This window comes from Heptranchias perlo, chromosome 3 (assembly GCF_035084215.1).
Source record: "Heptranchias perlo isolate sHepPer1 chromosome 3, sHepPer1.hap1, whole genome shotgun sequence".
In the NCBI taxonomy this organism is placed as follows: Eukaryota; Metazoa; Chordata; class Chondrichthyes; order Hexanchiformes; family Hexanchidae; genus Heptranchias; species Heptranchias perlo.
Window position 1 is genome coordinate 14,887,414 of NC_090327.1, and position 25,031 is coordinate 14,912,444.

General features: G+C 43.8%; 1 protein-coding gene across 3 annotated transcripts in view; it reads right to left on the reverse strand.

Annotated features, from left to right (window-relative positions):
* Window positions 1-25,031, reverse strand: part of LOC137310509 (guanine nucleotide-binding protein G(s) subunit alpha-like) — a 325,567-nt gene that overhangs the window by 94,762 nt on the left and 205,774 nt on the right. For all 3 annotated transcript variants that reach the window (XM_067978271.1, XM_067978287.1, XM_067978281.1), the window contains exon 5: window positions 24,580-24,677. In XM_067978271.1, coding sequence (XP_067834372.1) covers window positions 24,580-24,677 — 98 coding nt within the window. The remainder of the gene's footprint in view (window positions 1-24,579; window positions 24,678-25,031) is intronic.

Consider the following 25,031-nt stretch of genomic DNA (forward strand, 5'->3'; position numbering starts at 1 on the left):
GCAGAAGTTAGGATTTCAAATATGTTGCTCATTACGCTTCTGCGCATGAAGAGAAAGGCTGATGTTGGCCAAAGTCACAGTAGTCATAAAAAAAAAATCCGCACTGTAATAAGCTTTACAAAAATATGTAAGTCTGATGGTGTTTACATTTTATTAATAGGGAGGCGTCAGACAAAATAAGCTATTTAAGATAAAATTGAACTGTATTGTCGGTGGGGCAATCTGGGCATATTCTGTTTTGTGACTTTCACACAATATCTCAATCTATGGAGAACACAATGTGCAGATTTAAAAGGCCATGTGGCAGTGGGATTTAAATTTGGACGGTTCAGAGGTATTTGCAATTTTAAGGGAATCCTGGGGATACATGAAAAGTAATTATACTATATAAAAAAGTATTGCATGCATTTTTGGAGGCCCAGCAACACAAATAAGTGAGCTATTTATATCCCTTCATTTAATTTTACACCATACAAATGAATGTGAAGTGAAAGAGGATCAAATCTAAAACAGTGGAGGATATCACGCAATTGCTCAGCCTTGTAATGAAACTTGTACTAGTTTTAAAATTCTGTAGTTACTTAATTTTCATTAGCCCCTCTTTTTTATTACAATTTATTTAAATTGAGGCGCCGAAATTTAATGAGTTCCACTTTAAAATCAATTTGCACACAAAGATTAGTAGTTAGATTACACAACAAAGCATTTCTTAATCTTTTACCTATCGAATGGTTTATGAAATATACCCATTGCCCTCTATAGCCCCTCTTAGTTAAAGGATCTGCAGCATTGAACGGGCAGAGAGGCTTTTAGAGTCGTCATGTTGATTGGGCTTTTTGTAGTCGTTTGAATGCTTCTAAAGTACTTTGATGGCTTTGGAAGAAGTTGCATTAACTTAAGGATGTCATTACCTCTTCTGGGAAGCACAGCTTTCAGAGGCAGACCCTGAAACAGCACTTATTTGCTGGGTCAATTTGAGGAAATTCATCAGACTTTTCCAGCAAAGGAAACTTGGAGAACCTACTGCAATAGTGAATTTCCCTGTACCTCTGGAATCCAATTAGTCCACCCTGTTCTGTAAATTCACAAAGTCTTAAAAAAAAATGTACAGGGGAGAGAGAGAAAGAGGCAGACAGACAGACGGGGAGAGAGAGAGAGAGAGAGAGAAAGAAAAGAGAGACATAAGGAGACAAAGGTAGGAAGAGATAAAAATATAGACACAGACAAAGGAAGAGAGAAAAAAGTAGAAATAAGAGAGAAAAAATATAAAGACAGAAAGAGAAGAGAGGGGGATGGGGACAGACAGACAGATAAAGAAACGGATGTTAGCACACTGACCAAGCAGCTTGTCATGTTTAGAAGCTCACTATGTAGGTCACAAAAAATTAAAACAAACAAAATCAAGGAATCACTCAATGGCTGACCAATCCATTTAACCAAATTAAAACCCAGCACTGCCTTGCAAAAAGAATGACTTTAGTTTCAAGTGTTCGGTTTGTTTTGATCCATCGATCACATGCTGTTGCTCGCGATACTGCCTCAGAGAAAGAAAGAAAATCAGTGAAGCAATCCACTACAAGGACGTACTTTAAACGTGAACCAGGGCGGGGGGGCGGTGAAATTGGACTTCATCGGTAGCATAAAACCAGGCAAGAGCGAATTGGCAGCCCGTTTTACATCCAACCTGATTTTCTTTTCCATTGAAGTCAGTGCTTTATGAAATACACCCATTCTCCTCTATAGGCCCCTCTTGGTAAAAGGAATTCCACACTGAACCGGCAGAGTGGCTGTTTGAGTCGCCCCGTTGATTGGGCTCTTTATAGTTATTTGAATGCTTCTAAAGTACATTTATGGCTTGGGAAGAAGTTGCATTAACTTAAGGGTGTCCGTTTGGCATTACTGCCAAAGACCAATTTCACCCCTCCCCTCCCCGTTATTTCCCTCTCCATGGGTCTAAATCAAATACTTGTATTGCACACTAACCATAGTTTCAGCTTGTTCAAAATAGCACTATTTCATCTTAATTCATGTTCACAACGTAACCAATTTGGGCGACATCTAGGTTAGAAACTCTTAATATACAGAAACAGGCCCAGGGACGGTCTGGTGCACTGCACGTCAATGCTCTGTATCGTGGAACAGGAGATCACAGATTTAATACCAGCCTCAGCTGCATAACACACAATTAAAACTTGTTGTTTGTATGTGGTGCTATGGTTTCCACTGTTTCACAGTTAGGACATCAAGGAATTGTTGTACCGTTTTACACTACTGATGGTGCTGACCGAAAAGAAATTTCTATCAAAACTTTACCCTATCTTGTTAAATGGGCTTCCCACCAATGGCTCAGCCGCTTAGTGCAGTGAGCGGCTGAGCTATACAGGAAGATTTCCAGATTTGAATCCTGGTCATGGCCAAGTTAGCTGATCTCAGCTAGTGCAGCACTCAGGCGCTACACAATTGGCTTCACCATGCCAGGGTTGGGAGTGGGGGTGGAATGAAAATTAATCAGAGTTTCTGCTCCTGAATGCTGTCCAGTAACTCCGGCTGGAAGTGCAAGCGTGTGAATGTCGGGCGAGAATAGGAATGGGCACAGCGACAAGATCTCCAACCGTGGAATAGCCTGCCAACACTCACTGTCTAGTCTCACACAATGAAGAATGAAGGCTATTCAAGTGAGGAGCCCTTGGAACTATATCTCAGCAAGAAGTTAATTGCTTCAGAATGGAGAAAATTGGTGGAAAAAAAGGGACAAAGACTTTCCCCGCCATATACAGCGCAGGATTATCTGGGCCACAGAATATTCTATCAATCCATATGGTGCACTTCTGTGGGGGCAGTGACAACTAACAAAATCCCTTTCCACCTGGAACATGGGTGCTACTAAAAAGAAATTAGAGAAGGGACGGTCATTTGGCCAATAATGATATGACCCCTCCAGGAATCATATACAATCACTCATCACTGCCTCAATCCAACTCAACTATATCTTCCGAGTGGGACAACCATAGAAACATAGAAAATAGGAGCAAGAGTAGGCCATTCGGCCCTGCTCCACCATTCAAAATGATCATGACTGATCGTCTAACTCAGTACCCTGTTCCCGCTTTTTCCCCATATCCCTTGATCCCTTTAGCATTAAGAAATATATCTATCTTCTTCTTGAATACATCTAATGACTTGGCCTCCGCTGCCTTCTGTGGTAGAGAATTCCACAGGTTCACCACCCTCTGAGTGAAGAAATTTCTCCTCATCTCGGTTCTAAATGGCGTACTCCGTATCCTGAGACTGTGACCCCTGGTTCTGGACTCCACAGCCATCGGGAACATCCTCCCTGCATCTAGTCTGTCTAGTCCTGTTAGAATTTTATATGTTTCGATGAGATCACCTCTCATTCTTCTAAACTCTAGTGAATATAGGCCTAGTCGACCCAATCTCTCCTCATACGTCAGTCCTGCCATCCCAGGAATCAGTCTGGTAAACCTTCGTTGCACTCCCTCCATGGCAAGGACATCCTTCCTCAGATAAGGAGACCAAAACTGCACGCAATACCCCAGATGTGGTCTCACCAAGGCCCTGTATAACTGCAGTAAGACATCCCTGCTCCTGTACCCAAATCCTCTTGCAATGAAGGCCAACATACCATTCGCCTTCCTAACTGCTTGCTGCACCTGAATGCTCGCTTTCAGCGGCTGGTGTACAAGGACACCCAGGTCTCGTTGCACCTCCCCTTTTTCCAATCTATCACCATTCAGAATCTCAGGTGAACCTCCACGAAGGTAGTCAGTGGGGAAAAAAAATCTCTGATCCTAGAGGGTAATCAGGCAAAACAGTAAAATATTCCTGCACCATTATGACTTAGACAGTTAAATTCTCTTCGGCCTTCGAAGGGAATTTAACTGTCTAAGTCATAATGGTGGATTCTTCATACTCTTTAGAAGAACATGGATAACATTCCAGCAACCACCCTATAAGGCGAGAAGATATAGATTTTAGGAGTCATCCCATAATCTTTTTATCTTAATGATCAGAAATTGCTAACCTCCAGTCCTCAGGTACAACCCTTCTACTATGGGAGTCCTAAAATGATGCAGTCTAGATGGGCCTCATACTTCCCCCCCCCCCCCCCCCCACCAAGAAAAGGTGTCTGCGTCTGCTCCCAGGCCAATCTGAAATTCTGACCCCCATTAAAATGATGGAGCCACTCTGGAACGCAGACAGGTGTTATCATCTCTGCAGCAGCCTGAAAGGAAAGAGGCCTGAAATGGCAGGTCTCTGCTGGGATAAGTAATTAGATTACGGAGAAAAAAGAACATTTTTACAAACTTTTTAAATTATATAGACAGCCATTGGATGGTGCACTTTGAACAAAAAGTAATCCCCCTAAACTCCCCTTCCTATTTCAAGCTACCACCCCTTTTACTGCAAGGTTACGATCAAGATGGTAAATGCCAAAGCAGATATCTCTAACAGCTGGACTATCACATCTGCAGCAGCATGGTAGCACTGTCAACCAATAAGATTACCAGTTAACGGGAAATGGAAACATTTTCCAATTAAAAATGATTTTGAATACACAATTAATTCCTATGACATGATTTTGAAAATACCTCAAAATATTCCTTTCTAAATTTTTCTCTAAGAAAAAAAATAAACCGGCTGCAACATTGGATAGTTTTAAAGGCACAATTATCTCCCCAAAAAGTTCTACTCTCCCTTTAAGACTCTCCATAGAGTTACTGTACACTGTAGAACTACCCATACACAAATCCAACCATGTGCCTCAACTACCATCTCAGAAGAGGTTTCCACTGTGCCAAGCTGCTCAATTTGGTTATGTTATAGATGCTGTTGGGGATTTTGGTTCACTGGGAGCTGGAATAAAATTGCAAGCACGCTTCGCAAAGGGTTCTCAACAGCCACCACGCAGTTGGCATTTTATCCTGTCCACACTGACTAAATTCAAACTCAGGTCCTTCAGACTCCAATAAAGGCTGCTTTACAGAGCCTGGGAATGCAGAGAGCAGCTGATTTTAACAGGGCCAGTGGGAACGGTTGTCGTGCAATCTTTGGCACAATGTGTTAATCTTAACCGAGTACAAACAAGAATATACAGATCGTCAAACCAAAAATCTGGGCTAGCTGGTGCTGGGAACAGTATTTTTTTTCATACTCCCACCAATCTGACCCTAACTCACTTTCAGGTTTTTGTTCTCAATAAGTAGTGGTAAGTATAGATGATTGTTTTCACCCCAAGTGGAATGATTTCTGGACTACCATTCATCTCAAGGGATGGGTCAAAATGGAGCCCCAATGTAGGATTATTACCCCTCTACCTTTGGACCCCACAGTCCAGGTTTTCAGTGAACTTCGTCTGTTCTTTAAAATAAAAAACAGAAGTTCCTTTTGTCCATTTACTTCTGAATATTTAAGGCTTTGATTAAAAAGGTTTTCAATGAATTTTCAAAGCAAACATCTGAATCCCAGACTTGATGCCCCCACCGATGACCTGTTATTGTATTTGACAACAGGTGGCAATTTTAACTGTGCATCATCTTGCTGCTGCTTCCCTGTGAGCTCGTTTTCGCCAGAATATTTATCTTCATTTTCAGTTATCTGCCGCCTTTTGTATTAACCCTTATTCAAAAGCTAAATTAAACATAAATTGGACTTTTGGGCACAAAAATTGCCATTTTTATTTCAAAAGTCATACTAAGGTAGTATCTATCGCAATAATTCTCTGGTTCCTAGAATTTGCAACAGGTTCATCGTAGTCTTACGACCAAACCGATATTGAAGTTGCAAAAACTTTTCCCCACAACCCACTGAAAATATCTTTTCACCAACAACAAAGTTGTATCGCACTATGATTTAATACAGACTGCCGTTCAGACAGAAAATCAGAATCTCCCAAAGGCTCACTGATAAATGCATCACCCAGTGTGGAACTGAGCCACACAGATAGTGCAGTCTCCAGGTTCAACCACAGGTTTGTGCTGAGTTAACGAATTTTGGCTAGAGCAGTGCTGGGGAGGGGGAGTGGAGCAACAACTGGCCTCCGTAACCGTAGACCTAGGAAGAGAAAATACAGCCAGCTACGGCTTCCACTCCTGATCACCATCCACCGACCATTACTTGATCACGATTCACCGACCACTACTTGATCACCATCCACAGACCATTACTTGATCACCATCCACCGACCATTACTTGATCACCATCCACCGACCATTACTTGATCACTATTCACCGACCATTACTTGATCACCATCCACAGACCATTACTTGATCACCATCCACCGACCACCACTTGATCACCATCCACCGACCACCACTTGATCACCATCCACCGACCATTACTTGATCACCGACCACCACTTGATCACCATCCACCGACCTTCACTTGATCACCATCCACCGACCTTCACTTGATCACCATCCACCGACCTTCACTTGATCACCATCCACCGACCTTCACTTGATCACCATCCACCGACCTTCACTTGATCACCATCCACCGACCACTACTTGATCACCATCCACCGACCACTACTTGATCACCATCCACTGACCACCACTTGATCACCATCCACCGACCATTACTTGATCACCATCCACCGACCATTACTTGATCACCATCCACCATCCACTACTTGATCACCATCCACTGACCACCACTTGATCACCATCCACCGACCATTACTTGATCACCATCCACTACTTGTTCACCATCCACTGACCATTACTGGACCACCATCCACTGACCATTACTTGATCACCATCCACCGACCATTACTTGATCACCATCCACTGACCATTACTTGATCACCATCCACAGACCTTTAATGATCACCATCCACTGAACACTACTTGATCACCATCCTCCGACCATTACTTGATCACCATCCACTACTTAATCACCATCCACTGACCATTACTTGATCACCATCCTCCGACCATTACTTGATCACCATCCGCTACTTAATCACCATCCACTGACCATTACTTGATCACCATCCACCGACCATTACTTGATCACCATCCACTGACCATTACTTGATCACCACCACAGACCTTTAATGATCACCATCCACTGAACACTACTTGATCACCATCCACTGACCATTACTGGACCACCATCCACTGAACACTACTTGATCACCATCCTCCGACCATTACTTGATCACCATCCACTACTTGTTCACCATCCACTGACCATTACTGGACCACCATCCACCGACCATTACTTGATCACCATCCACCGACCATTACTTGATCACCATCCACCGACCATTACTTGATCACCATCCACCGACCATTACTTGATCACCATCCACTGACCATTACTTGATCACCATCCACCGACCATTACTTGATCACCATCCACCGACCATTACTTGATCACCATCCACTGACCATTACTTGATCACCATCCACCGACCATTACTTGATCACCATCCTCCGACCATTACTTGATCACCATCCTCCGACCATTACTTGATCACCATCCACCGACCATTACTTGATCACCATCCACTACTTGTTCACCATCCACTGACCATTACTGGACCACCATCCACCGACCATTACTTGATCACCATCCACCGACCATTACTTGATCACCATCCACCGACCATTACTTCATCACCATCCACTGACCATTACTTGATCACCATCCACCGACCATTACTTGATCACCATCCACCGACCATTACTTGATCACCATCCTCCGACCATTACTTGATCACCATCCTCCGACCATTACTTGATCACCATCCACCGACCATTACTTGATCACCATCCACTACTTGATCACCATCCACTGACCATTACTTGATCACCATCCACTACTTGATCACCGTCCACCGACCATTACTTGATCACCGTCCACCGACCATTACTTGATCACCATCCACCGACCATTACTTGATCACCGTCCACCGACCATTACTTGATCACCGTCCACCGACCTTTACTTGATCACCATCCACTACTTGATCACCATCCACCGACCATTACTTGATCGCCATCCACCGACCATTACTTGATCGCCATCCACCGACCATTACTTGATCGCCATCCACCGACCATTACTTGATCGCCATCCTTTTTTTTTATTCGTTCACGGGATGTGGGCGTCGCTGGCAAGGCCAGCATTTATTGCCCATCCCTAAGAGGGCAATTAAGAATCAACCACATTGCTGTGGGTCTGGAGTCACATATAGGCGAGACCGGGTAAGGACGGCAGGTTTCCTTCCCTAAAGGACATTAGTGAACCAGATGGGTTTTTACGACAATCCGGTAGTTTCATGGCTATCATTACTGATACTAGTATTTTAATTCCAGATTTTTATTTAATTAATTGAATTTAAATTCGCCAGCCGCCGTGGCGGGATTTGAACTCGTGACTCTGGATTTTAGTCCAGGCCTCTGGATTACTAGCCCAGTAACATAACCACTACGCTACCGTACCCACCGATCATTACTTGATCGCCATCCACCGACCATTACTTGATCGCCATCCACCGACCTTTACTTGATTGCCATCCACAGACCTTTACTTGATCGCCATCCACAGACCTTTACTTGATCGCCATCCACAGACCTTTACTTGATCACCATCCACCGATCATTACTTGATCACCATCCACTGATCATTACTTGATCACCATCCACTGACCATTACTTGTTCTCCATCCACTGACCATTGCTTGTTCTCCATCCACTGACCATTACTTGATCACCATCCACTGAACCTTACGATCACCATCCACTGACCATTACTTGTTCACCATCCACCGACCATTACTTGTTCACCAACCACTGAACCTTACTTGATCACCATCCACTGAACCTTACTTGATCACCATCCACCGACCATTACTTGATCACCATCCACTGACCATTACTTGATCACCATCCACTGACCATTACTTGATCACCATCCACTGACCATTACTTGTTCATCATTCACTGACCATTACTTGATCACCATCCACTGACCATTACTTGTTCATCATTCACTGAACCTTACTTGATCACCACCCACTGACCATTACTTGATCACCATCCACTGACCTTACTTGAACTTTGGTGAAGAAAATATCAGACTTGGCAGTAAAGCCTGCTATAGTTGAATAGTTTACTGATACTCACTACCTGGGCACACACATGAATAGCCACTCGGATGCTCACCAGTGGGCTACCAGTGCCCGTGAACTTATGGTATGAGTCAGCATCTGCAAGGTTAAACAGTTCAAATTTCGTACAGCACTACAGCCAAAACAAACAGCAGTGAGCGGAAATCTGTGGCATAGGTCAAGTTTTTTTTCATTTTGCATTACAAAATTATGACATGACAGTATTTCTCCAACTTAGTCACAGTTAATGGCAACAAACAGCCATTCGAAATCAGCCGTCCGTGTCAACCAGTGTTGCTAATAACTGAATTCTTGAGTACATTAACCTTGTTGATAACGGGATGAGTTAAACTAATCTCATTCAGATTATATTCTTCTTCTAAAGTTTGCTCAACTAAACATACTTCAGAGCTTTCTTTATTTAAAAGAAAATGGACAGACTTGCATTTATAGAGTGCCTTTCACGACCTCAGGACTTGCCAAAGCGCTTATTTATTACTGAAATTTCTTTATTACTGAACAATGTCAAAAATCATCTATATGACACAATCCAAACCACCAACTGAAGTACATGTTTAGTGCTGTAACATATCAATACCAGCAAGCTGGATGAAAAAGCACTGTGACGTTATCTGGACTCTGCGATGAACTGTGGAAGCATTGTTCTGCAGTGTTCATAAAATGAGACATGACTGGAGGAGGTTATTCTGCTCAGCGTGCCTGTGCAGGCTCTTTAAAAGAGCTCCCCTGCTTTTTCCCCATAGCCCTGCAAATTTTTCCCCTTCGACTATTTATCCAATTCCCTTTTGAAAGTTACTACTGAACTTGCTTCCACCGCCCTTTCAGTCAGCGCATTCCAGATCATCGTAACTCGCTGCTTAAAAAGAAAATGTTCTCATGTCGCCTCTGGTTCTTTTGCCAATCACCTTAAATCTGTGTCCTCTGGTTGCCGACCCTTCTGCCACCGGAAACAGTTTCTCGTTATTCATTCCACCAAAACCCTTTATGATTTTGAACACCTCTATCAAATCTCCGTTTTTACTCTAAGGAGAACAATCCCGGCTTCTCTAGTCTCTCCACATAACTGAAATATTCTCTAATTCGAGTGAACTGAAGAGCAAAGAAATTCACGAGCGTACAATTTTTTTTTTTACGTTCTCGGATGTGGGCAACACCGGCGAGGGTGCATTTATTGCCCATCCCTTGAGAAGGTGCTGGTGAGTTTTTCTTGAACCACCGCAGTCCTCATGATTTTACGTAGGAAATTGCAGGATATTGACATCACTGCGTTTATTCTTCAATCTCCAATCCTTTACCCTCACTATTTTCTCTCTCTTCATTCTCGCTGCGTTTGATTATTTGGAAGCTGTTAGAACGTGTTGCAACCAGCTTTCTAACTATCTCGCTTAGATTAAAACGACGCGGTTTGTATTCCTTTTTAGGATGAGTTTCTTTGGGTTAAAGCTGAACTATAGTTTTGGTAAGTTAAGTCAATCACAAGCAAAAATAAATCAAGATTTTCAGCACTGGCGACAAAAAATCTACACTCTCTAATCACCGGCACTGCCAATAGTTACAAGAACTACCAAGTGTTAAATTCACCTTTAAAAGTTATCATCTTATTGTGCATATGAAAAGGTAAAAATTAACCTACTATAACTTGCAGGAAACAGACAGACAGGAAACAGAGAGTAGGAACAAACGGGTCTTTTTCTGGGTGGCAGGTGGTGACTAGTGGGGTACCGCAGGGATCAGTGCTTGGGCCCCAGCTATTCACAATATATATCAATGATTTGGATGAGGGAACAGAATGTAACATTTCCAAGTTTGCAGACGACACAAAGCTGGGGTGGAATGTGAGCTGTGAGGAGGATGCAAAGAGGCTCCAATGTGATTTAGACAAATTGGGTGAGTGGGCAAGAACATGGCAGATGCAGTATAACGTGGATAAATGTGAGGTTATCCACTTTGGTTGTAAAAACAGAAAGGCAGATTATTATCTGAATGGTGATAGATTGGGAAAAGGGGAGGTGCAACGAGACCTGGGTGTCCTTGTACACCAGTCGCTGAAAGTGAGCATTCAGGTGCAGCAAGCAGTTAGTAAGGCGAATGGTATGTTGGCCTTCATTGCAAGAGGATTTGAGTACAGGAGCAGGGATGTCTTACTGCAGTTATACGGGGCCTTGGTGAGACCACATCTGGAGTATTGTGTGCAGTTTTGGTCTCCTTATCTGAGGAAGGGTGTCTTTGCCATGGAGGGAGTGCAACGAAGGTTTACCAGACTGATTCCTGGGATGGCAGGACTGACGTATGAGGAGAGATTGGGTCGACTCGGCCTGTATTCACTAGAGTTTAGAAGAATGAGAGGTGATCTCATCGAAACATATAGGATTCTAACAGGACTAGACAGACTAGATGCAGGGAGGATGTTCCCGATGGCTGGGGAGTCCAGAACCAGGGTCACAGTCTCAGGATACGGGGTGCGCCATTTAGAACCGAGATGAGGAGAAATTCCTTCACTCAGAGGGTGGTAAACCTGTGGAATTCTCTACCACAGAAGGCAGTGGAGGCCAAGTCATTAGATGTATTCGAGAAGGAGATAGATATATTTCTTAATGCTAAAGGGATCAAGGGATATGGGGAAAAAGCGGGAACAGGGAACTGAGTTAGACGATCAGCCATGATCATTTTGAATGGCGCAGCAGGCCCGAAGGGCCGAATGGCCTACTCTTGCTCCTTTTTTCTATGTTTGTACGCATTTATATAGCACATTTGATATAGCGAAACGTCCCAAGGCGCTTCATAATTGGGGATCAGACCCATTAGCAGCATTAGGAAGCATATTAGGGAGAATAATTATTTTTTAAAAATTAATTCATGGGATGTGGGCGTCGCTGGCGAAGCCGGCACTTATTGCCCATCCCTAATTACCCTTGAGAAGGTGGTGGTGAGCCGCTTTGTTGAACCGCTGTAGTCCGTGCGGTGAAAGTTCTCCCACAGTGCTGTTAGGAAGCGAGTTCCAGGATTTTGACCCAGCGACGATGAAGAAACAGAGAGATAGCCAAAGGCATGGCCAATGAGATAGGTTTTAATGAGGCTTTTGAAGTTGGGGTGCAATGCAGCAAGGTTTAAAAGTTGTTGGGAAGAAAGTTCCAGAGTGCGGGAGTAAGGTGGCTGAAGGCTCTGCTATTGAAGGCAGAGAAAAGGAAGGAGCAAACACACAGTAGACTGGACTCAGAAGAGCACAGAGCACGAACAGGAATGATCTGATCGGTGATCACGACAAGTTCCAGACCTTTGTTAAGAAGGGTGAGAAGGTTGGAGACGGGCCAGTTGGAGAGGACAAGATGGTCGAGAGTGGGATTTTGTAAGAAGTGGTGTGATGAAAGCAGTTTTGAAAGGTGGAGGAACAGTGCCTGAGGAGAGGGAGCAGTTGTCAAATTCAGCAAGCATTGGGCTAAGGAGTATTTGAAGAGGTCAGATGGGGATCAAGGGAGCAGGTGGTGGGTCTCATGGTAGGGCAGGAGTCTGGTGAGGACGAGGGAGGGCAGAAGTAATAAAGTGTTGTGGGGTTGGAGCTGTGATTGTGCGTGGACTGCAGGTGGTCAAGGAATCAGGACGGGGAACTAGATACAGCAGCAGTGTCTTGTGTTTTTAGTGTCAGATAACGAGACTTTTATTTTTACAGATCAGATTTTTGCAATAGCTTACAGATCTCCCATTTTGTAAAAGAAACAAGACTTGCCTTTATGCCTGATCATGTCTGCGAGAAAAGTCTCAAAGTGCTTCACAGGGACTTCTGAAGTGCAGTCACTGTTGTTTTGCAGACAAACACTCCTATCTGGGGCTGCATCGATTTAGAACCGTTGCTGCCTTTGCTTGTGTGTGATTCCCGACATGCCCATTTAAAGATATGGAAGCAGTAAGCTGCTGTTTATATACACACACACCCCAAACCCATCTTTCAAAACAACCCAATCAAACCCAAAAAAAAATCTTGCATTTATATAAAATCACAGTAAGGTTACAGCACGGAAGGAGGCCATTCGGCCAATCGAGTCCGCGCCAATTCTATGCAAGAGCAATCCAGCTAGTCCCACTCCCCCGCCCTATCCCCGTAGCCCTGCTATTTTCTTCCTTTCAATGACTTATCCAGTTCCCTTTTGAAGGCCATGATTGATGGTGGATCATCACCACCTCCTCAAGGGCAATTAGGGGTGGGCAATAAATGCTGGCCATGCCAGCGATGCCCACATCCCATGAACGAATAAAAAAAAATCTACCTCCACCACCCCCTCGGGCAGTGCATTCCAGATCCTAACCACTCACTGTGTAAATAAGTTTTTCCTCATGTCACCTTTGGTACTTTTGCCAGTCACCTTAAATCTATGTCCTCTGGTCCTTGACCCTTCCACCAATGGGAACAGTTTCTCTCTATCAACTCTGTCCAGACCCTTCATGATTTTGAATACCTCTATCAAATCTCCTCGGAGATCTGCTAGGACCCCTGGCAGCAGCTCTGAAGTGCTAGATTGTATAAATGCAGAGATTAGACAAGCGTGTAAGAAAGGCATAGTGGTCTTAATGGGGAACTTTAAACTTCACATAGATTGGGACAAGCAGACTAGCAACTGTCAGAAAGGTAGCGAATTTCTTGAGTGTGTCCGGGATAGTTTTCTACAGCAGTATGTCCTAGAGGCAACAAGGGGGCAAGCCGTACTAGATTTAGTAGTGAGCAAAGAACCAGATTTAGTTAACGGCTTAACTGTGCGTGAACATCTATCCAATAGTGATCATAACATGATCGAGTTCAATGTAGTGTTTGAAAGGGAAAAATGTGAATCAGCTGCTAAGATTCTAGACTTGGGTAAGGCCAACTTCAATGGGATGAGACAGAGACTGTCCACAGTAAACTGGGCAAATCTGTTAATGGGTAAAACGACTGATGATCACTTAACGTGATACAGAATCGGTTTATACCCCTGAGGGGCAATAACTCTTCTTGCCAAAAAAAGCAGCCATGTACAACTAAAGAGGTAAGGGACAGTATAAGGCATAAGGAAAGGGCATACAAAAAGGCAAAAAATGGCACAGATCCTGGCGAATTGGAAAGATACAAAGATCAACAAACTAGCTCAATTGCTAAATTTAAATCTGAGATAGATAGCTTTTTGGCAACTAAAAGTATTAAGGGATATGGGCCAAAGGCAGGTACATGGAGTTAGATCACAGATCAGCCATGATCTTATCAAATGGCGGAGCAGGCACGAGGGGCTGAATGGCCTACTCCTGTTCATATGTTCCTCGCAACCGTCTCTGCTCCAAGGAGAACAACCCCACCTTCTCCAGTCTATCCACGTAACTAAAGCCCCTCATCCCTGGAATCATTCTAGTAAATCTCTTCTGCATCCTTTCTAAGGCCTTCACTTCTTTCCTAAAGTGCGGTGCCCAGAACTGGACACAATACTCCAGTTGTGGCCGAACCAGTGTTTTATAAAGGTTCATCATGACTTCCATACTTTAGTACTCTATGCCTCTATTTATAAAGCCCAGGATCCTGTATGCTTTTTTAACCGCTTTCTCAACCTGCCCTGCCACCTTCAACGATTTGTGCACATGTACCCTCAGCTCTCTCTGTTCCTGTACCCTTTTTAGAGTTGTGCCCTTTAGTTTATGTTGCCTCTCCTCGTTCTTCCTGCCGAAACGTATCACTTCGCATTTTTCTGCATTAAATTTCATCTGCCACGTGTCCGCCCATGCCACCAGCCTGTCTATATCCTCTTGAAGTCTATCACTATCCTCCTCACTGTTTACTACCCTTCCAAGTTTTGTGTCATCTGCAAATTTTGAAAGTGTGCCCTGTACACCCAAGTCCATATCATTAATATATATATCAAGAAAAGTGGTCCCAGCACTGACCCCTGGGGAACACCACTGTACACCTCCCTCCAGTCCGAAAAACAACCGTTCACCACTACTCTCTGTTTCCTGTCATTTAGCCAATTCTGTATCCATGTTGCTACTGCCCCCTTTATACCATGGACCGCAATCTTGATGACAAGCCTACCGTGCGGCACTTTATCAAACGCCTTTTGAAAGGCCATATACATTACATCAACTGCCTTGCCCTCATCTATCCTCTCTGTTAACTCATCAAAAACTCTATCAGGTTAGTTAAACACAATTTGCCTTTAAAAAATCTGTGCTGGCTTTCCCTAATCAATCTACACTTGTCCAAGCGACTGTTAATTTTGTCCCGGATTATTGTTTCTAAAAGTTTCCCCACCACTGAGGTTAAACTGACCGGCCTACAGTTGCTGGGTTTATCCTTACACCCTTTTTTGAACAAGGGTGTAACATTTGCAATTCTACAGTCCTCTGGCACATCCCCCGTATCTACGGATGTTTGGAAGATTATGGCCAGTACCTCCGCAATTTCCACCCGTACTTCCCTCAGCAAACTAGGATGCATCGCATCCGGACTGGGTGATTTGTCCACTTTAAGTAAAGCCAGCCTTTCTAGTACCTCTTCTTTATCAATTGTCAGCCCATATCAACTATTAGGGGGTCCTTGTGCAAGAAAATCAAAAAGTTAGGATGCAGGTGCAGCAGGTGATCAAGAAGGCCAACGGAATGTTGGCTTTTATTGCTAGGGGGATAGAATATAAAAACAGGGAGGTATTGCTGCAGTTATATAAGGTATTGGTGAGACCGCACCTGGAATACTACATACAGTTTTGGTCTCCATACTTAAGAAAAGACATACTTGCTCTCGAGGCAGTACAAAGAAGGTTCACTCGGTTAATCCCGGGGATGAGGGGGCGGACATATGAGGAGAGGTTGAGTAGATTGGGACTCTGCTCATTGGAGTTCAGAAGAATGAGAGGCGATCTTATTGAAACATATAAGATTGTGAAGGGGCTTGATCGGGTGGATGCGGTAAGGATGTTCCCAAGGATGGGTGAAACTAGAACAAGGGGGCATAATCTTAGAATAAGGGGCTGCTCTTTCAAAACTGAGATGAGGAGAAACTTCTTCACTCAGAGGGTAGTAGGTCTGTGGAATTTGCTGCCCCAGGAAGCTGTGGAAGCCACATCATTAAATAAATTTAAAACAGAAATAGACAGTTTCCTTGAAGTAAAGGGAATTAGGGGTTACGGGGAGCGGGCAGGAAATTGGACATGAATTTAGATTTGAGGTTAGGATCAGATCAGCCATGATCTTATTGAATGGCGGAGCAGGCTCGAGGGGCCGATTGGCCTACTCCTGCTCCTATTTCTTATGTTCTTATATCTTCCTTTACTAAGACGTGGCAGCATCTTCTTCCTTGGTAAAGACAGATTCAAAGTATTCATTTAGTACCTCAGCCATCCCCTCTGCCTCCATGAGTAGATCCCGTTTATGCTGCCTAATCAGCCCCACCCCTCCTCTTACTACCAGTTTACTGTTTACATGCCTGTCGAAGACTTTTGGATTCCCTTTTATGTTGGCCGCCAGTCTATTCTCGTACTCTCTCTTTGCCCCTCTTATTTCCTTTTTCACTTCCCCTCTGAACTTTCTATATTCTGCCTGGTTCTCACTTGTGTTATCAACCTGACATCTGTCATATGCCTCTTTATTCCATTTCATCTTACTCACTATCTCTTTTGTCATCCAGGGAACTCTGGCTTTGGTTGCCCTACCTTTTTACCTTGTGGGAATGTGCTTAGACTGTACCCAAACCTTAAAGGCCACTCACTATTCAATTACAGTTTTGCCTGCCAATCTTTGATTCCAATTTACCCGGGCCAGATCTGTTCTCATCCCATTGAAATTGGCTCTCCTCCAATTGAGTATTTTTACTTTAGAGTGGTCCGTGTCCTTTTCCATAGCAATTCTAAACCTTATGATACTATGATCGCTGCTCTCTAAATGCTCTCCCACTGACACTTGCTCCACTTGGCCCGCCTCATTCCCTGGAACCAAGTCCAGCAATGCCTCCTTCCTCATTGGGCCTGAAACGTACTGGTCAAGAAAGTTATCTTGAACACATTTCAAAAATTCCACCCCCTCTTTGCCCCTTATATTATTCTTGTTATCCCTGTCTATATTAGGATAGTTGAAGTCCCCAGTTGTCACTACTCTACGGCTTTTGCACCTCTGCAATTTCCCTGCAAATTTGCTCTTCTATATCCTTCCCACTAGTTGGTGGCCTATTGAATACCTCTTTTATTTCTTAACTCGAACCAAATAGATTCTGTCCTTGACCCTTCCAGGACATTCTCTCTCTCCAGTACTGTAATATTCTCCTTAATCAACACTGCCACACCCTTCTTTCTTTCCTGAACACCTTGTATCCAGAAATATTTAGTACCCAATCCTGCCCTTTTTTGAGCCAGGTCTCCGTTATCACCACAACATCATATTCCCATGTGACTATTTACGCCTGCAGCTCACCAACCTTGTTTATCATGCTTCGCGCGTTTACACACATGCACTGTTAACCAGTCTTAGACTTTCTTGTACTCTCTTTTAGTCTGATCCACCTAATACTGTACTATTACTTGCTCCAGTGCTATTTTTCTCCCCTGATCATTTGTGCTCTTGTTTCTCCTTTTCATTGCTACATCTGGGTGCCCATCCACCTGCCAAATTAGTTTAAACCTCCCCCGACAGCACTGATGGTCCCAGCTCTTTTGAGGTGCAACCCATCCGGCCTGTACAGGTCCCATCTCCCCCAGAACTGGTTTAAGGCCCCAGGAATCCAAAGCCCTCCCTCCTGCACCATCTCTCCAGCCACGCATTTATCTGCTCTATCCTCCTATTTCTACACTCGCTAGCACATGACACCGGGAGTAATCTGGGGATGACTACCTTTGAGGGCCTGCTTCTTAATCTCTTTCCTAACTCCTTAAAATCTGCGTGCAGGACCTCATCCCTCTTTCTACCTATGTCGTTGGTACCAATATGGACCACGAGCCCTGGCTGTTCACCCTCCCTCCCTGCCCCAGAATGTTCTGCAGTCACTCAGTGACATCCTTGGCCCTGGCACCAGGGAGGCAACATACCATCCTGGAATCACGTCTGCGGCTGCAGAAACGCCTGTCTGTTCCCCTAACTATAGAATCCCCTATCACTATTGCTCTCCTGACCTTCCTCCTCCCCCCCCGTACAGCTGAGCCATCCATGGTGTTACGGATTTGGCTCTGGCTGCACTCCGCAGAGGAACTCTCTCCCTCACCAGTATTCAGAGTATAGCGCCTTTCATGACCTCAAGGCATCCCAAAGCGCTTTACAGCCAATTTATTATTTTTTTTGACGTGTAGTCACTGTTGTAATGTAGGAAATGCAGCAGCCAATTTGCACACAGCAAGGTCCCCAAAACAGCAATGCGATAACGACCAGATAATCTGTTTTAGTGATGCTGGTTGAAGGATAAATATTGGCCAGGCCAGCGGGGAGAACTCCCCTGCTCTTCTTTAAAATGGTGCTGTGGGATCTTTAACATCCAACTGAGAGGGCAGACGGGGCTTCGGTTTAATGTGTCATCCGAAAGACGGATGAAAATAAGTCAGGACTTTTTCCACCAGTTAAAAATGAAGGATTTTCTCTCAATACCTCCTAAAACTTTATCCTACTCCTGTTAAACGTCAGTTCAGATCAAATCTTCTGACTATTGCTCTATTGCAGCATTCGTGTGACGAGAAAGTGTCCAAATTGCATGTGCGCGTGAGGCAGCAAACCTCTCTCGTCACTGGGGAGCAGTGATCTTTCAGAACAGTGGATCTGGAAAGTTTGAGATTACCTAACTTTAGCTCAACTCAAAGGCAATTTAATGACAAGGGAAAAAAAAGATTTCTTTTTGTACCTTTTGCTATTTGTACAATAAAATACATAGAACGTACAGCACAGAAACAGGCCATTCGGCCCAACCGGTCCATGCCGGTCGGTGTTCATGCTCCACATGAGCCTCCACCCACCCTCTTCATCTAACCCTATCAGCATCACGTTCTGTTCCTTTCTCCCTCATGTGTTTATCTAGTTTCCCCTTAAACGCATCTATGCTATTTGCCTCAACTACCTCTTGTGGTAGCGAGTTCCACATTCTTACCACTCTCCGGGTAAAGAAGTTTACCTTGAATTCCATATTTGAATTTGAAGGACAATACAAGCAGACTAATGTGGGCATTCTAAACTTTTGGACAGGAGCCCTCTCTGTTCATTTTGCTGAAGTGTTGGTTCAACCCACAAAGACCAAGCAGAATGTCTCCCAGCACCCTTCCCATTAAAATGGTTTGTATCTTGTGGTTGTGCATTCCCGGATCCTTAATACTAATGTTGCTCTCAGGCCAAAATACGACTCACTCTTTTTCCCACAGTGATATCCTCATGTTTACTCTGTTGCATCTGATACTTCCAAGAAAAAGAAAACGATGTTGCAATGGCTGGTGAAAACCAGAGGCTTGTAAGCAGGTCACTGGCTCACCCTTTTGACTGGGGAGCAATGCATAAGATGAGACGAGTTTATTTATTTGGTTTAATCTTTCACCTAGTTAAAAACTTCACAAACCCTAAATTAAACAGTAATTGATGGTGATAGCGGGAAGGTAAAGTGGGGTATCATTGGCATACGTAAATAATACAATCCTTAAATTAAAGCTCAATTAGACTTAAATCTAATTTTAAAACTATCCAGTGTTAATCAAGTGGATAAAGGCACATTTGTAACATTACAACAACAACTTGCATTTATATAGCGCCTTTAACGTAGTAAAATGTCCCAACGGGTTTCACAGGAAAATTTGACACCGAGCCACATAAGGAGATATCAGGATCGGTGGCTTGGTCAATGCGGCAGGTTTTAAGGAGCATCTTAAAGACGGAGAGGTAGGGAGGTTTAGGGAGGGAATTCCAGAGCTTAGGTTCGAGGCAGCTGAAGGCACGGCCATCAATGGTGCAGCAATTAAAATCGGGGATGCGCAAGAGGACAGAATTGGAGGAGCGCAGAGATCTCGGAGGGTTGTAAGGCTGGAGGAGGTTACAGAGATAGGGAGGGGTGAGGCCATGGAAGGATTTGAAAACAAGGATGAGCATTTTAAAATTGAGGCACTCCCGGACAGGAAGTCAATGTCGGTCAGCGAGGGGTGATGGATGAGCGGGACTTGGGGCAGGTTAGGACACGGGCAACAGAGTTTTGGATGAGCTCAAGTTTATGGAGGGTGGAAGATGGGAGGCCGGCCAAGAAGCATTGGAATAGTCGAGTCTAGAGGTAACAAAGGCATGGATGAGGGTTTCAGCTGCAGAGCTGAGGCAGGGGCGGAGACGGGCAATGTCACGGAGGTGGAAGTAGGCGCTCTTGGTGATGGAGAGGATACGTACATTAAGCCGTACACAGTGAAACTTCAATTATCCACCGCACATCACAGGAATGAACTCCAGTGGATAAATGAAATTGGTGGTAATCGAGTATCTCCCTGTATCATAGAATTAACAGCACAGAAACAGGCCGTTCAGCCCAACTGGTCTATGCTCCACACGAGCCTCCTCCCACCCCTCTTCAACTAACCCTACCAGTATAACCTTCTATTTCTTTCTCTCTCGTGTTTATCTAGCTTCCCCTTAGTCTGATACAGTGAGTTTTTCACTCTTAATTGCTTTTCCAGATTACTTAACCAAGTTGTCTGCATGTGCAAATACGACACAGTGAGCGCTAAATTGGGCCGTGTAGCGCCCGTTGATACGGCGCTACGCGGCCTCTCGAACATCCAAGATGGCTTCTTGGCTGCGCACTCATGCTTCCAATGTCACGTGTGCCGGACGCCATCTTGGTATAGGAGCTAGCGCATGCACAAATACCGAACGCCGGAATCATGTAAAGTAGGGAGAAAATGGATGCAATCAGTGTGCAACGCTGATTTAAAGTGATAGACATCATTTTGGCACTTAACGCTCAACTCAACGCCCAGTCTTAACCACGAACATCTGAACATGTCTGAGAGTGCCTGGAGGACCCCCCACCAGCACTATTTAAAGGGACCATGCAGGATTTACAGGTTAGTGGCTGGACTATTGCTTTTGACTGCCGAGATATTTTTAACTGTTTTTGGAGGTCTCCTATTCTTGAATACTACTATGCGGGGACATAGACTAACATTTAGAGCCAGGACGCGCAGGAGTGAAGTTAGGAAACGCTTCTACACGCTAAGGGTGGGAGAAGTTTGGAACGCTCTTCTGCAAACAGCTGTGCTAGCTCAATTGTGAATTATAAATCTGAGATTGATAAATTTCAGTGAACCAAGGGTATTAAGGGATATGGGGCTTCGGCGGGTATATGGAGTTAGGTCACAGGTCCACCATGATCTCACTGAATGCCAGAACAGGCTCAACGGGCTAAATGCCACTGCCACTTGCTGCCTCCTGTTATGAGCCACCTTCTTCTGCAAGAAAGCGGGACGTGTATATGGGTGATGTGCCTGTCATGGTTGAATAGCTGCCAGAGCGTGTGGCCTGTGAGTTGCCGGTGAACGGCTTGCAACAGTGGAAATATGTAAGGGTGGGAGGAAGCATCTGATTGGAAGAATTGAGTACTGATGGAAAGAGTTTGTTGGTATGTGGGTGATGGGGAGTGTTGTGTGCGGAGCAGTGGATGTGGCCAATGGTGCAGTTGGTAGGGGATGTCATTTGACAGTTGACCTCACTCACCTTGACCACTCGTGGCAAAGCACTGAACTTCTTCCTGCATTGCATTCATGTTAGTGATGCTGTGCGTCTGGCATTGACTTCGTCCCCCGCTGCCTTTTGGGTGTATGTCTGGAGGGACCCCTCTCCCCTCCCCCCCCTCGCAGATATAGGATGTCCCTCCTTCTGTCCACCTCTTGCACCAAGGCCTCTAGTGCATCATCTGAGAACTTGGTGCACACTCTCTCGCAGGCATGGTACAAATTCAGATCAGCAGATTGGTGAGGTCGAGCATGCAGATTGGAGGATGTGAGATTTAGTAGTGCACAACCTTTATTCAATGTTTTAACATAACTCATCAATGTGTAAACATAGGGACGGGACCTGTATCTGTGTTTTACGTGTGCGATGTTTGATCTCCGTTCAGACTCTGTGCAGACAGCAGACTTTTATTTTCAGCAAATAACAGGTACCGGCTACCTTTAAGAGATTTGAAAAGACATCCTGCCTTTAAGAGAGTGGGGCTTCCCCCGTTGGTGGAAAGTGTGAATTGCATTGAATCGACGTGCACGGCCTGGATTTCAACGCAGATTGACGGTGAGTACTGAGACCGGACAAAGTTCTCGTCCTGCCTGTGCAGGGGCCAACAGGCATGGGGTAACAGCGGATCACACTACCTACGCTCAATAATAGGCCCTATCGGATTTTCCCCCCAAAGTTTTCCATTTTAAGAATGACCCCTGTTGGTATGCTGGACCCAAAGCTCCGATTCCTGTTGATCTGCAGTGCCTAAACTAAACAACAACAAAAAATCGCAGGAACCTAGAAAGCAAATTCTGTCCAAGTATTGGATGACCAGGTAACAATAGCTTATCTTGATGGATCACGAGTCTGTGAAAAATTAATTAAAAACATTGCATTTTAGCTGGTTTATGCAAAACTAAATCCCAAATCCCATGAAAATTCCTGTGACTAATCAAGAGTACGCTTATTGGGAGCACGCATAATCACGATTCTATTGCCGAGCGGAAGGTCTCAGTTTGATGCCCAGTTTGCGATAAGCTGGTTGATCTCACTTGGGGACAGCAGTTGGGAAACTTTAATTGGTCACTGTCTCTCTTGGAGGCCCCCACACCTGATTGCTATCCGGTGACCAATGTTGGATATTGGATGAGAACATGAGAAGGTCTTCTGTGATGTCTTCCATAGTCAAACAATCTGTCGACATTAGCTGTCTAAGCTCACATGTGAATAGCAGCTAGTTGGACGAGGTACAGTGGGTTGTGGCTACTGTGTTCCAGCATAGGTCAATGTCTATAGGAGACAGGAGAGAAAAATATGGCCAAGAACATAGCTGAACTAAAATGTCTTCACCGTTATAAGCTGGTCGTGACATTTGAAACTTTTAAAAAATTTAAGGCGTGAATAGCCTGAAAGCAAAAAGATATTTTTTTTTTATTAAAAAATCTGCTGTAAAATTTTTGAAACAATTTAACTGGGGGAAAAAAAACATAAATTTCCCAGTCAAAAATAAATCTAGCGTTCCGTCTCTGTATTGCCTAAATCCCAACAGATCCTGCTGCCAATTTGATCCAATGGCCTGAAGCCAAGTCTGGGTTTTTGATGAGGCCTCTCTCCATTCTGCTCTGTTTCCACATTCCACGGTTTTGCACAGGACAACTACTTCAACCTCCGGGGACACACCACTGTGGGTGACACAACATATCCTCATCTACCTTAGTGAAAAATAAGCCCGCCATCACCAACATTGCAGAAATATTTAAAAATTGGTTTAAAAAAAAACTAAAAAATATTTCGCAGTGCAATTAGCCCTCAAACAAAAAATATTAAAACAATCTCTTCTATAAAATTTGCACTGTGTTGCATGCGTATTTGATCATTTTATTTTTAAACAATGTAACTTTCTCAAATAATGAAACAGAATACTAGACGCTAAACTGGTTGTCCTTGGAAATAATTAACAAACCCAATGGCAATTTTACCACTTGTGAGGTATGTGGGCTCTCTCATTTGTATAGCAACTGGTAAATTCCAACAATTTTTCACTTAAGATTCTCAACATAATACAAACCAATACAATGTACGACAGCTATTTAGATTTCTGCAGCAAGTGGTAACAAACACAAAAAAGGTTTTAAGAAATGACATGAACATTCTCAACAAAACAGTATAGGAAGCTGGCAATTACCAACATTTGGACCATTGTTAGCCAACATTGCTCTTGTTGCCATATATCCATCAGGTGGCAGGACAGAGAAGAGCAGTCTCTGATGAAAATGTTCAACAACCATTGCCCTTGGCCAGTTTAGGCAGCAAGCACCTACTCGGGCCAAAGCTGACCCAGATCGTTTTTTCCTCTTCATTGAGAGACGGAGCACTCCGACTGTCCTAATAGGCACTCCACCGAAGTCCAGCCAAAGATCAAAGTCAACCACAGCAAAAACCCCAAGGCTCTAACCAGGATCAACCAATCGAGACTTCCAGCACTACAGCAAATTAACATCTTTACTACTCTGCTGCCTCACAGAATCATTTCCAAGATTGAAGTACATTATGGATCGTGTATGGCTTACACTTTTAAAAGCACTGGTGTCCTTTCACCAAACCTTATACAGAGTACATTACAAATATTATACCAAATGAAGACTCAATTCAGTATGAATTTCATTCCCATTTCACTGCAGTTAGTAATTTTTCTTCTTGAAAAAATGAGTATTTTAAAGGATCTATGATTCATTTTTGGATGAAGAAAGACACTTACTACTGTGCACAGTCGATGAGCTGGTACTCATTTGACCTTTCAAAACATGCCTTTACACCTTCATCGTCCCACAGTGCTTTCGCATGATCGAAGAATTCCTGCAAATAGAAAGAAAACTTCTGTTAAAAAGAAACTGGTTTCAATATCACAGACCATTTTTATCAAAACAAGCTGTTCGAACTGGTCTATTGATGAGGTTTGCATTTCTACTGCCTAACACAAATGGCGAATCAATGCTTATTGGGTGCAATGCTTTGAATTCACATGACCGGGTGTGAACTGCTGATCATAATTTTCTTTCTCAAATAGTGAATCAGTTGAAAAATAAATGAATATGATCTTTACACTGAACTTGTGGATCCTTTATACAAAGAATGGATACAAGTAGAAGAAAACTAAACACTTAAAAAATGGGGCAATGCTCTCACACTCCTGTAATATTTATACTTTTA